This window comes from Rutidosis leptorrhynchoides, chromosome 1 (genome assembly GCF_046630445.1).
Source record: "Rutidosis leptorrhynchoides isolate AG116_Rl617_1_P2 chromosome 1, CSIRO_AGI_Rlap_v1, whole genome shotgun sequence".
NCBI classification, from domain to species: Eukaryota; Viridiplantae; Streptophyta; class Magnoliopsida; order Asterales; family Asteraceae; genus Rutidosis; species Rutidosis leptorrhynchoides.
This window is the reverse complement of record NC_092333.1, coordinates 723,445,810-723,460,141: the sequence shown is the minus strand read 5'-3', so window position 1 is coordinate 723,460,141 and position 14,332 is coordinate 723,445,810. Positions and strand designations below refer to the sequence as shown.

The following is a 14,332-nucleotide window of genomic DNA, read 5'->3' as shown; positions in this document are numbered from 1 at the left end:
AGAACGTCTAAAAATGACAAGAGTACAAGTTACAAAACGCAAAGTACACGATATAAAATTGTACGAAAGGACGTTCGAAAATCCGGAACCAGGACATGAACCAACTCTCAACGCTCGACGCAACGGTGTAAAAATTACAAGTCAACTATGCACAAGAATAAAATATAATATTTAAATAATTCATAATAAGAATAATATTAAATAATAAAAAGTTGTTAATTGAGCATAGTTCAGGGGTCGTAAATGAAAATTTGAATTCTAATTTTCCTATAAAAGGAACGATACGTTCGATGAAGAGGGAGGAGAATTTTTCTCCGATCTTTTTTCTTCGATCAATTATCAATATCAATTATCAATATCTATATTCTATATCTCTATCATAATGTTAATGTAATAAGATATAACAATAATCTTAATTTTAAGTTTAAATTATGATAATAATAAGATTTATGATAGAGATCATTTGAGTGTGTAAGTCGAAATTCTGTCCGTGTAACGCTACGCTATTTTTAATCATTGTAAGTTATGTTCAACCTTTTTACATTAATGTCTCGTAGCTAAGTTATTATTATGCTTATTTAAAACGAAGTAATCATGATGTTGGGCTAATTACTAAAATTGGGTAATTGGGCTTTGTACCATAATTAAGGTTTGGGCAAAAGACCGACACTTGTGGAAATTGAACTATTGACTATTAATAGATGGGGGGTATTGTCTAATTGAGTGACAACTCATTGGAGTCTGTCGAACCTATCTTCAAATTAATTAACCTAATAATTAATAATGATTATGGTTGTCCTATGGAATCTGTTATAATCATTTAATTAATCAATTGGGTTGGGTAATTGATTATTCATTCTGATCAAGTGGATGAATTAATATTCATAAACTAATTAAAACAGGGGTGGATTACATACAGTGATAACTGGTGTAATTGTTGACAGAAGTGATAACTGCGTCACAGTTTAAATCCTTAATCAGTTGGAATATTTGACTTCGGGTATAAGGGTAATTTGACGAGGATACTCGCACTTTATATTTATGACCGATGGACTATTATGGACAAAAACCAGATAGATGTATCAAATAAACCAGGACAAAGGACAATTAACTCATGGTAATAAATTAAAATCAACACGTCAAACATCATGATTACGGAAGTTTAAATAAGCATAATTCTTTTATTATATTTCTCATCGTATCTTTATTTACTGTCATTTTATTACTCGCAATTTTATTTTCTGTCATTTTATTTATCGCAATTTATTTTACGCACTTTAATTTTTGTCATTTATTTTTACGCTTAAAATCGACAAACCGGTCATTAAACGGTAAAACCCCCATTTTATAATAATACTACTACTTATTTATATATATATTTTTACAAATAAACTTAATAATATAGCGTTAACTTCACCAGCTCCCTGTGGAACGAACTGGACTTACTAAAAACTACACTACTCTACGATTAGGTACACTGCCTATAGTGTTGTAGCAAGGTTTAGGTATATCCCATCCGTAAATTAATAAAACTTGTGTCATATTTTGTAGTATTTTGTATTAAAAATAATACTATTTCGTACCCTCACGCTACACCATCAAGTTTTTGGCGCCGCTGCCGGGGAGCGCTAAAACGCTATATTTTTAATTATAATAATATTGAAATAAAATATAATAATATAATAATATTGAAATAGAATATAATAATATAATAATATTGAAATAGAATATAATAATATAAAAATATTTAAGAATCTTTACGTAAATTTTTTTAAAAAAAAAGTCGTATTTATTAAATACTTCAGGGGTATATTATGTAACTTATAATTAATAATTGCTATCATGTCGCTTTCATGTGAATAGTAAATTAATTAATTTATTTTCATTTACTATTCATGAATAGTAAATGAATTAAAAAAAAAAAGTTTTAAAAAAAAAAATTATAATTATAAAAAAATTATTAATTTGTAAAAAAAAATCGTTTTTAAAAAAAAAAAAAAAAAAAAAAAAAATTTGTGTAAAAAAAAAAAAAAAAAAAATCGTTTTTTTTAAAAGAAAAAAAAAATCGTTTTAAAAAAAAAAAAAAAAAAAAATTTTGTAAAAAAAAAAAAAAAATCGTTTTTTTTAAAAAAAAAAAAAAAAAAAAAAAAAAAAAAAAAAAAAAAAAAAAACGTAAAAAAAAAACGTAAAAAACAAAAACGTAAAAAAAAAAAAAAAAAAAAAAAAACGTAAAAAAAAAAAAAAAAAAAAAAAAATTATTAAAAAAAAAATATATATATATTTTTAAAATTTTGTCTATAAAAAAAAAAAAAAAAAAAAAAAAAATGTTTTTTTTTAGTTTTATTACCTTTAGATTTTTAGACTATAGTCGCAACTTTTAGTATTAAGTTTAGTTTTGCCATAGTTATTTTTACTTCTAGAATTTTTAGGCTTTGCCGTAAAATCCCTTAAGTGCTTATTCCTTAGACTAAGTTTTAGGTGCTTTAGAATTTTACGACGCCGTATTTCGCACTACTTTCTTATTTTTATTTTTCGACGCCTATTTTTCGACCTTTTATTTTTCGACATTTTTCGACGCGCAATCTATTTCTTTCTTATTTCTCGCCATTCTAGTTTTTAGGACTTAGAATTTTTTTCTACTTCTTCTCTAAATTTCTTAAAATTACAAAAATTTATTTTAAGTGGTTAAATTGATAGACATCAAAATTTTCTGGTTCGTAGTAATAGTTGGATTTGTACGTGGACCGGGTTATTGGAGCCAAACAGTCCTCAATTATATTGAGACCAAACGAATCCTGCCCCTCTGCTGCATCTTTTGGCTATTCGAAACGTGGGCAAAATCAGAAAAGTCTATTAATTGGATAACTTATTATAATTTTTCTTTCCTTTTTAAAAACTAATAGGATATTCAGTGAATGCACCGAGCAAGACGTTCGCCGCCGGTCATACGTTCACCACCTGTAACTAGATCAAGACATTTAGCGAATATAACCGCCGTTGATTTTTCTTTAGAATCGTCATCCAGTCGCCCAAGTACTTCAGTTCAAATTTCCGATAATCCATTTTTTGAACCCGACCTCACAATTGAGAATTCGAAAAATATTCAGGAACGGTTTGTAGATCCCGAACCATTAAACTTTCCTCCGGAACCACCAATCATTCAAACAGAGATTGTTGAGGAAGAAACCATTAAATCAGAAACCTCTAGTGATTCAGATACAACACTTCCAATCATGAAAAATCTAGAACCTCTAAGTATGGAAGACCGAATGAGAGTTACACGCACTGGCCAAGGTCACGCCATTATTAAACCAGAAGTTAATGCTCCAGATTATGAAATTAAAGGACAAATTCTACACATGGTAACTAATCAGTGCCAATATAGTGGTACGCCGAATGAAGACCCAAACGAACACCTTCGTACGTTTAAAAGAATTTGTACACTATTCAAAATCCGAGAAGTGGAGGATGAACAGATCTATCTCATGTTGTTTCCCTGGACTTTAAAGGGAGAAGCCAAAGATTGGTTAGAATCGTTACCTGAAGGGGCGATTGACACATGGGATGTTTTAGTTGAAAAATTTCTTAAACGATTCTTTCCGGCATCCAAAGCCGTGAGACTTCAAGGAGAAATTGTTACGTTCGCGCAAAATCCAAATGAAACATTATATGAGGCGTGGACAAGATTCGGAAGGATGTTGAGAGGATGTCCTCAACACGGATTAGATACTTTTCAAATAGTACAAATCTTCTATAAAGGCGTAGACATCGCCACACGAAAAGATATCGACATAACAGCTGGTGGTTCCATTATGAAGAAAACCGCAACTGAAGCTTACAAAATTATTGATAACACAGCCTCCCACTCGCATGAGTGGCACCAAGAAAAAGATATTTTTCGTTCATCTAAAGTGGCTAGAGCCGATTCTAGCCATGACTTTGATTCCGTTTCCGCAAAAATAGATGCTTTCGAAAGACGAATGGAAAAGATGAATAAAGATATTCACGCAATACGAATCAGTTGTGAGCTATGCGGTGGACCACACTTATTGAAAGATTGTAATGTTGAACCAACAATGGAACAACGAGAGAATGTTTCTTATATGAACCAAAGGCCGGGAAATGATTATCAAAATAATTATCAACCGCCAAGGCCGAACTTCAATCGAAATCAATACATTCTTTACAATCCAAAAGGACCCGAAAATAACTTGTACAACCAACAAGGTCCGAATAACCAACCAACTCAAAACAACACTTTCAATCAACAAAGACCTAGCTTGTATAAACCACCACAACAACTCGAAGAGAAAAAGTCAAATCTAGAAGAAATGATAGCAAAGCTAGTTGAATCTCAAACACAATTTATTACATCTCAAACCCAAACGAATGAGAGGTTTGATCAGTCACTTAGAACTCAACAAGCTTCCATTTTGAATCTAGAAAAACAAGTATGTACTGTTATTAGATTAATAAGGGAAAGAGAACAAGGAAAGCTACCGAGTGATACTGAAGTAAATCCTCGGAATGAGAATGTTAATATGGTTTCAACGAATTCTGAAAAACCAGCACCAGAAGATGGGAAGGTTTTAGATGAGAGTAACAATGAAGAAGTTACACCACCACCACCCGAGTATGTAAAGCCAGTGGTGGCACCATACAAACCACCCATCCCGTTTCCAAGAAAAGGAGTTGAGTATGAGCAAGTGATAGGTAATAAAGATTGTGATACCTCTGGAAAGAAGAAGAAGAAAAAGAATAAGAAAGTGCAAGAAACAAAAGCCGTAAATATAAACCCAGTGAAGACAGTTCCACCAAAACCTCCACTTAGGGTAGGTGATCCGGGTGAATTTATTGTTCCTTGTCTACTTAGTGATTGTGTCATGTATGATGCACTAGCAGATTTAGGTGCAAGTGTAAGTGTTATGCCTCTTTCCTTATATAAGAGATTAGGTGTAGGTAAGTTAAGTCCAACGGATATGAGTGTTCGACTCTTTGATCAAACCATTAAGCACCCAGTTGGAATTGCTGACAACCTACCCGTTCAAGTAGGCAATTTAACCTTTATAGTCGAATTTATTGTCATTGACATAGAAAAGGACCCAAACGTTCCTCTAATTTTAGGTCGACCATTCTTTGCGTCCACCGGGGCGTTATTTGATGTAGGAAATGGAAGAATGACACTTAAAAGTGGTGACAAATCGATCACCTTTATGATTCGAAAGTCTAAATCTCCACCAGCCAAAACCGTTGAACCAGTAAAAACAATTAGTAAGAACCATGTGGTTTTACCAACTCCAACGGTAATACTTAGCAATAATGAAACGCCTAAGTGTGGGGAAAATGAAGTAACACCTAATGATGACATGATAACAAAGAACCCCGTTGTTGATACGAAATTAAATGATCCCGTTATTAATAGTTCAATGAAGAAACTTATTAAACGGATTCGCGATGCTAGAACCAAGGGGAACTTTAAGTTATGTAACCGGTTAGTATCCAATCTATCACCTAAAGAAAAGGAGAAACTAGTTGAAATTGTGGATATTACACAGGAATCCGACCAGTGGCTTAAAGAAAAAGTCACGGATATGCAAGTTGATTATGGACCAAGAGAAATTGACGATGAAGTTAATCACAATTTTGACACCACAGCTACCTAAGTGTGGGGAGATTCAAGTGTTCTAAAAAGAAAATGCTATCTAGAGTTAGTTGTTCTGTTCTCGTGTAGTTCTGAGAATGGAATCCGAGTGGTCTTTTCCACTAGCAGACACTAAAGAACTAGTTTTCTCCCCCCATTCTGAATTTTTGTTTTTTTTTTTTTAGGTTTTATATGAAATTAATATGCTTTTAAGTTTTGTGTGATATTTAAAAACAAAATTTACTTTAATTCATTAAGTTGAAAAAATGATTTCTAAAATTCGTCGTGAGTTGAAGACTAGGTCATTAAGCCGAAATTGCTTTACCCGAGGGTGGGACGGCAAATTTTGTTATCATTATTTTTAATTTTATTGATCTAAAGTATGCCAAAAAGATATTAGACTTTATAAATTTTTGAACGTGGGGTAATATACCCAACTTCAAAAATATGTATATATATGTTTGTATTTTATATTATGTACAAAACAGGGTAGAACAACGCACTTTCAAAGACTAACATTAAGTTCAGCAATAGCTACTGATTTTGACGACAAGAAGCAAAATATCAAATGTGATGTAAAATAATATGCTTACAAACTGGGTATTTTTAATCACTTTTCTACACTAATCACCCTCATGAATTTATAATTATAATCTGATTTCATGCAAATGAGGGCATTGCATGATCTCAAGTGTGGGGAAGGGTTATAAATTCTCTCGGGTTTGCACTTAGTTTATTTGCCAAATTTTGTGAAAATTTGAAAAATTTTCAACTAAATGAATTTAAAATCATGTTTATACATATTTATGAACGGTGAAAACTAGGTGATAATACCGAAATTATCGTTACCTCGAAAAGGACATAAATTGAGAAACACCCTAAAACGCTTGAATTCATTTAAAATGAAATAAAAGAAAATAAAAAGGCAAAGAAAGAAACTAAGTGTGGGAAGAATGTACCAAGTTATTCAATTTAAAACATATATCACATATTTTTGTACAAGATTATTGCAGGTACTTTTGCTTTGGACGATACTAATCAGTTTTACCCGGTTTACTGTAATACATTTGAAAGAAAGATGGATCTACACGATGAATCAATTCCATCATTAAAAGGAAGTAAAGTCTTTCGAAAAAGACACGCGCTTCTTGATTTAGGTCATGAAGTTGTCGTCCAGACCAGCTGTAGGTTGACGAAAAATCTAGAAAAGTCATCTCTAAAATCAGCAGGAAATCCACGGACCTCAGCATCAAACAGGGTCGCCAAGTGGTCAGATTTATCCTAACCATGAGAAGGATTTATCTCGTACAATGGGGAGGCACCGTGCAAATTAGCTTGATAAGACTAATGAATCAGATCCCCAGAAAGGATAATCTCCTTAAAGATTAAAAATCAGCTTTTAAGACTGATATTACTCAATCCTAGAGATTGACCTTAAAGATTGAGAATTCAAACTCATGGAATTCAATGATATCTAAACTCGAGCTTGAACGAGAAAATATTTTGATCAAAAATACAAACCGATTTGTTTTCTGAAAACCCATTTTCAATGCGTTCATTACCATTGAACGTAAAATCCTAGGAATTCACCTGGAATTCATTAGGTCACCTGAACAAAATCGGGTGTCAACCGTAAGAACGGTGGTTGCATAGCATGGTCGGAGACAGGACCTTGTGCCAGACCGAAAAATTATAGGATGATCTTTACTATTGCTCCTACCAAGGATAGTACTAGCATCCGACACATTTTTAGACCATAATCAAATGCATGTCACGGGACATTGCCTTAACAGTTTCTTGTTCATCGCTTTCCTTTACAACCGGACGGTAGTTTACCAAAAGGTAATATACGGAACAAGTAAACTGGATGTGTGCTTTCCGATACCGGGATAGCAGTGGATTACACGAACCTAAAAGTTTTAGCCAAAATATTGATCCACAAATATATTTTGCAACACCGATGATGGATCAAATCAGAAAACTTATCTAGGGTAAAAGCTAGAATGAATTTTCAAAAGATCAAATGTTTTCATAAAGATCCAATTTCCTTAATGGATCTAAATTTTTATAGTCATATGGGACTGTAAACCGCCTTTCAAATGTGCACTTTGCTTTGGAAACCGAAAGTAAATCGGCTATTTGATTGCAAGTGTCGTTGTCCTAAACCCAAGGCAACTGTGGATGACACACCCACCTTTAACCATATCGTTACTATCATTGTTTATACCGCTATATCAAAATCACTGATGTACAAAATGTGATGAATAAAAAAGTGATTCATGTATGTTTTTATTTCAAGTTCTGTATTGCTTGAGGACAAGCAACGCTCAAGTGTGGGGATATTTGATAGTGTTCCAAATGAACATATATTTAGTAGCAATATCGTTCCAATATGTAAAGTTTTTAAATGTAATTTCCTTATTTTTAGTTGTAATAGTTAAATAAATAAGTGCGAAGACGAAAGACGCAAATCGCTCGAAAATGAAGATTTAAAGACAAAAACGAAGATTTGAAAGACCAAAACGTCCAAAAAGCTCAAATGTACAAGATACAATTCAAAAGGTTCAATTTATTGATGAAGAACGTCTAAAAATGACAAGAGTACAAGTTACAAAACGCAAAGTACACGATATAAAATTGTACGAAAGGACGTTCGAAAATCCGGAACCAGGACATGAACCAACTCTCAACGCTCGACGCAACGGTGTAAAAATTACAAGTCAACTATGCACAAGAATAAAATATAATATTTAAATAATTCATAATAAGAATAATATTAAATAATAAAAAGTTGTTAATTGAGCATAGTTCAGGGGTCGTAAATGAAAATTTGAATTCTAATTTTCCTATAAAAGGAACGATACGTTCGATGAAGAGGGAGGAGAATTTTTCTCCGATCTTTTTTCTTCGATCAATTATCAATATCAATTATCAATATCTATATTCTATATCTCTATCATAATGTTAATGTAATAAGATATAACAATAATCTTAATTTTAAGTTTAAATTATGATAATAATAAGATTTATGATAGAGATCATTTGAGTGTGTAAGTCGAAATTCTGTCCGTGTAACGCTACGCTATTTTTAATCATTGTAAGTTATGTTCAACCTTTTTACATTAATGTCTCGTAGCTAAGTTATTATTATGCTTATTTAAAACGAAGTAATCATGATGTTGGGCTAATTACTAAAATTGGGTAATTGGGCTTTGTACCATAATTAAGGTTTGGGCAAAAGACCGACACTTGTGGAAATTGAACTATTGACTATTAATAGATGGGGGGTATTGTCTAATTGAGTGACAACTCATTGGAGTCTGTCGAACCTATCTTCAAATTAATTAACCTAATAATTAATAATGATTATGGTTGTCCTATGGAATCTGTTATAATCATTTAATTAATCAATTGGGTTGGGTAATTGATTATTCATTCTGATCAAGTGGATGAATTAATATTCATAAACTAATTAAAACAGGGGTGGATTACATACAGTGATAACTGGTGTAATTGTTGACAGAAGTGATAACTGCGTCACAGTTTAAATCCTTAATCAGTTGGAATATTTGACTTCGGGTATAAGGGTAATTTGACGAGGATACTCGCACTTTATATTTATGACCGATGGACTATTATGGACAAAAACCAGATAGATGTATCAAATAAACCAGGACAAAGGACAATTAACCCATGGTAATAAATTAAAATCAACACGTCAAACATCATGATTACGGAAGTTTAAATAAGCATAATTCTTTTATTATATTTCTCATCGTATCTTTATTTACTGTCATTTTATTACTCGCAATTTTATTTTCTGTCATTTTATTTATCGCAATTTATTTTACGCACTTTAATTTTTGTCATTTATTTTTACGCTTAAAATCGACAAACCGGTCATTAAACGGTAAAACCCCCATTTTATAATAATACTACTACTTATTTATATATATATTTTTACAAATAAACTTAATAATATAGCGTTAACTTCACCAGCTCCCTGTGGAACGAACTGGACTTACTAAAAACTACACTACTCTACGATTAGGTACACTGCCTATAGTGTTGTAGCAAGGTTTAGGTATATCCCATCCGTAAATTAATAAAACTTGTGTCATATTTTGTAGTATTTTGTATTAAAAATAATACTATTTCGTACCCTCACGCTACACCATCAGCGACCCTGTTTAATGCTGAGGTCCGTGGATTTCCTGCTGATTTTAGTGATGACTTTTCTAGATTTTTCGTCAACCTACAGCTGGTCTGGACGACAACTTCTTGACCTAAATCAAGAAGCGCGTGTCTTTTTCGGAAGACTTTACTTCCTTTTAATGATGGAATTGATTCATCGTGTAGATCCATCTTTCTTACAGTAAATCAGGTAAAACTTTTTAGTTTAGTCCAAAGCAAAAGTATTTTCAGTTATTTGTACAAAAATATGTGATATATGTTTTGAATAACTTGGAGAATTTTCCCACACTTGGCTTTTATTTTCCTTTTTATTGTCCTCTATTCCATTTTAAATGAATTTTAACATTTTGGTTTGTTTCTCAATTTATGTCCTTTCCGAGGTTACAATAATTTCGGTGTTAAAACCTAGTTTTATCGTTCATAAATATGTATAAACATGATTTTGAGTTCATTTAATTGAAAATTTTGAAAAATTTTACTAGAATTGGGTAGTCAGTATATAAGACTAGGGCTGTTCTTTATTATCAGAGAGCACTAGATTCTAATACAACTACTGCTTTACTAGTATTTTTAATGGTAACCCAGTGTTTAAGATAAAAATTTTAAAATCCGAAAGAATTTAACCCCTTCCCACACTTAAGATCTTGCAATGCCCTCATTTGCAAGAAATCAGTAACAATTTAAATTATTGAGGGTGATTTGTGTGAAAATGATTAAATTTTTACCAAAGTTTCCAAATATATTGGCGTTTGTTTGCTGAATGATAAATGGTGCACATCATTTGTTCATTCCGTCTTGTTGTTATTTCACAGACAAAATTTCATTCCTCGTCCCTGAACTTTACATCGACTTTGACTCCCTGTCCTTTTTCTTTTTTTTGTGCATTCCTCGTCCCCAAACTATTAAAAGCGTACATCCCTCGTCCCCCCGTCTACTTTCTGTCAATTTTTCCGTTAACACCTATCACGTGCAGATCATGTGAGGGTATAAAGGTCATTAAACTACATGGACGAGGAGCGTAATTATGTCTTCTTCTTCAACATTCAATTTTGTCCCCAAATCATACACCCTAATAAAATCAAATTCATTTCTTTTCTTCAATAAAACTTAAATCTAACACAAAAAAAAAATTATCAAATAGAAACACAAATTCATTCAAGAAACCATGCAATCCTTATAAATGTTTTATGAAATAGACCCCAGTCGCCTTTGTTTACCAACCTCATACATATATTCTCTCTGTTTTCTTATAAACCCTAGCTTTAGTTTTTTGATTTTTCACAAATTATTCAATTTACGATGACTGCAGCGGCGGCGTCATCGATCGGAGCTGCAAACATCGCTCTGGCGAAAGAGGAGCTTCAATTAAAAAGTAGTTTTATTAATAATGGTGGATTGAAAAAGAACTGTTACTCTGTTACTGGTTATTCGCTTTTGTTGGATAAACAAAGCCGCCGCCTTCATACTCCCTTCTCATCTTCCTCAATCAGAGCTGTATCTACGGTACTTTTCCAGATTAAATTAATAAATTCGTATCCAAATATTTATGTAACACAAGGTCTCTCTATTTTAATCAACCTTTTTTTTTTTCGTATTTATATTTCTAATTTATTGTTTCATTACAGATAATGAGAAGAAATGTGTTCAAATGTGCCACATGCACTTTTCATATATGTAGATGTAATAGATGCGTTTAGTTACATAACAACTTCTATCTGATTCTAGTTATATTATTCTGATTGAATAGTGTTTGAAGTTTAAAGGACACGTCATCCATGGTGTTTGTGCTCATTTCCAGAATAGAAATGTAGAAAGCTGCAAAAAATAAATAAAAAAACAATCAGTTTTTTTGGAAAGATCATTTGGAAACAGGATAAGTTCCTTGCAAGTAAATCGACATTTACTTGCTAAATTACATGCTTTATAGTTTGAGATGTGAGCTCTTTCTAACGATGATGCTATCAAACTGACACTTAATTTGTTAGGAGCTCACATTTGACTTTAATAATGTTGTTTTTTTGGTAAGGTTAGATGTTTTGAAATGAAATAATCATACGCCAAATTATCCACCTTTAAAAGTTTTCATTCTATGTTTCATCTAACTTCTAATTATTATGTTAGAAATTTAGAAAGTTCGATACTTATACTATAAACTTCGATACATTCACAATGCAATTTTGGGTAAAGTTTGATACATTTTCCAACACTTAACAATACCATTTTGATAATATTTGCAGCCAGTGAAACCAGAAACTGCTGTTGAGACTAAGCGAAGTAAGGTTGAGATATTCAAGGAACAAAGCAACTACATACGATACCCTCTTAATGAACCATGGTTTCTGGAATGAATTTGTGTTTCTATTTGATAATTTTTTGTGTGTTAGATTTAAGTTTTATTGAAGAAGAGGAATGAATTTGATTTTAGTAGGGTGTATGATTTGGGGACAAAATTGAATATTGAAGAAGAAGATATAATTACGCTCCTCGTCCCTGTAGTTTAATGACCTTTTTACCCTCACATGATCTGCACGTGATAGGTGTTAACGGAAAAATAGACAGAAAGTAGACGGGGGGACGAGGGATGTACGCTTTTAATAGTTTGGGGACGAGGAATGCACAAAAAAAAGAAAAAGGACAGGGAGTCAAAGTCGATGTAAAGTTCAGGGACGAGGAATGAAATTTTGTCTTATTTCACATATATTTTGCATCTTGTCGTCAAAATTAGTTGCTTTTGCTGAACTTAATGCCAGTCTTTGAAAATGCGTTGTTTTACCCTGTTGTGTACATAAGATAAACTGCAAACATATATACATATTTTTGAAGTTTGGTATATTACCCCACATTCAAAAATTATTAAAATCTAAGAATAAAAGTTAGAAAATTATAAAAACTATTACAATATTAACATAAGTATTAAACGTATCAACATTACAAATTACAAAATAAATAAAACTAAGTAGACTAGGGATGATACTGATACCAATAGGGGTTCCATGCATAACCATAGGTGCTATAGAATGCTTCGGCTGGGTTATACGTAGGATACGGTGGTTGAATCTCTATAGACCAGGGAGGGAATATTGGCTTTGGAGTAGGAATATAGTTTCTACCTATATGTTGGCAATAAGCTATGATTTGGTTTTGATGAACTTGACAATCTTCAAATGCTCTTTGTCTAGCATTTTCGTACTCCTGTAAAGCTATAAACCTTTGCATTTCTTGCATTTCATTTCCCCCTCCTACATTACCTTGCTGTTGGTTTCTCTCAACCTGTGGATGTCTACCATGGTATTGTACTGCGGCGTTATTTCGCCTCTTCAAAACTTTCGCACCATGGTATACATTTAAACCTATAGTATCGCGGGGTTCTGGTTCTTCGACTAATAATCCCCCCCGACTTATATCCACACCGAGATATTCAGCAATCAAAGTAATAAAAATACCACCTCCTATTATGCTATGCGGTCTCATCCTCCTAACCATAGCTGATAAATAATAACCCACACAATAAGGTATACTTACAGCGCTTTGTGGGTCTCGAATACACATATGGTAAAACAAATCCTGTTCATTTACCTTTTCCTTGTTCTTACCTCTTTGTGTAATCGAATTAGCTAAAAACCTATGAATTACTCTTAATTCAGCTCTATCTATATCCATATAAGAGTAATTTCCCCCTTTGAATCGGTGATGGCTTGTCATTTGACTCCATACACCATGTGTATCAAAATTTTCATCTATCTTTCTACCATTTAGTATCAACCCTCTACAATCGGCAGATGCTAACTCCTCAGGCGTATATATACGTAAAGCCTGAGCCATGTCTAGTAAAGACATGTGGCGCATCGAACCTCCTAACAAAAATCTAATAAAAGATCGATCGGTTAAACTAGCTACCCGATCATTTAATTCTATACTACACAATAATTCTTCACACCATACTTTATATACAGGTCTACGCATGGTGAATAAACGTACCCAGTCGTTAAAAGTAGAATTACCATACCTCTGTGCAAGTAATTCCTTAATTGGCCCGGCCAATTCTACAGCTTCTAATGGTCCCCATTCTATGACCCTCGGTACCTCAACAACTTTAGAATGAAGAGTATGCAAACCCCTTTGGTATTTTGGATAATCTATCCAAAGTCTGTCAAATCTCAGGTTCGGGTGCAAATCTTCCAAGTGCATATCAGAAAATGTCATGACTGGATGAGGTATATCTTACTTGTAGTAGTTATCCACCTCCTGTTGTTCCGCATTCTCAGCAGGAGCATTGCGAGCTTGGGATGAAGATTCACCCCTTTCAGTCTGCAAAACACATCAAACACAATTTTTTTGCATCCAAATATGCATTAGTGTCAGCAAAATCATCAATCAAAATAATTACAATGACATGATCAATTTATATCAAACTTAAGCTCATTTTCATATTTTCATCAAATCTACACTTTTTCAAATAAGCATATACGAAAATGTTCGCCAAGTTCATAAGCATTC

The 14,332-nt window shown here is 32.6% G+C and overlaps 1 protein-coding gene across 1 annotated transcript; it reads left to right on the top strand.

The window, feature by feature from the left end:
- The first annotated feature begins 11,035 nt into the window (after positions 1-11,035).
- On the top strand, positions 11,036-12,299 carry LOC139886314 (sulfite reductase 1 [ferredoxin], chloroplastic-like). Its single transcript, XM_071870083.1, has 2 exons — positions 11,036-11,338; positions 12,073-12,299. The coding sequence occupies exons 1-2, from the start codon at positions 11,135-11,137 to the stop codon at positions 12,181-12,183; spliced, it is 315 nt and encodes a 104-aa protein (XP_071726184.1). The 5' UTR covers positions 11,036-11,134; the 3' UTR covers positions 12,184-12,299.
- The last annotated feature ends 2,033 nt before the right edge of the window (positions 12,300-14,332 follow it).

What these genes read in the sequence shown, in the direction of transcription:
- LOC139886314 (XM_071870083.1), top strand. Translation starts at nt 11,135, where the DNA reads ATGACTGCAGCGGCGGCGTCATCGATCGGAGCTGCAAACATCGCTCTG. An exon ending in CAATCAGAGCTGTATCTACG is followed by an intron (nt 11,339 to 12,072) that starts GTACTTTTCCAG and finishes TAATATTTGCAG; the next exon opens with CCAGTGAAACCAGAAACTGC.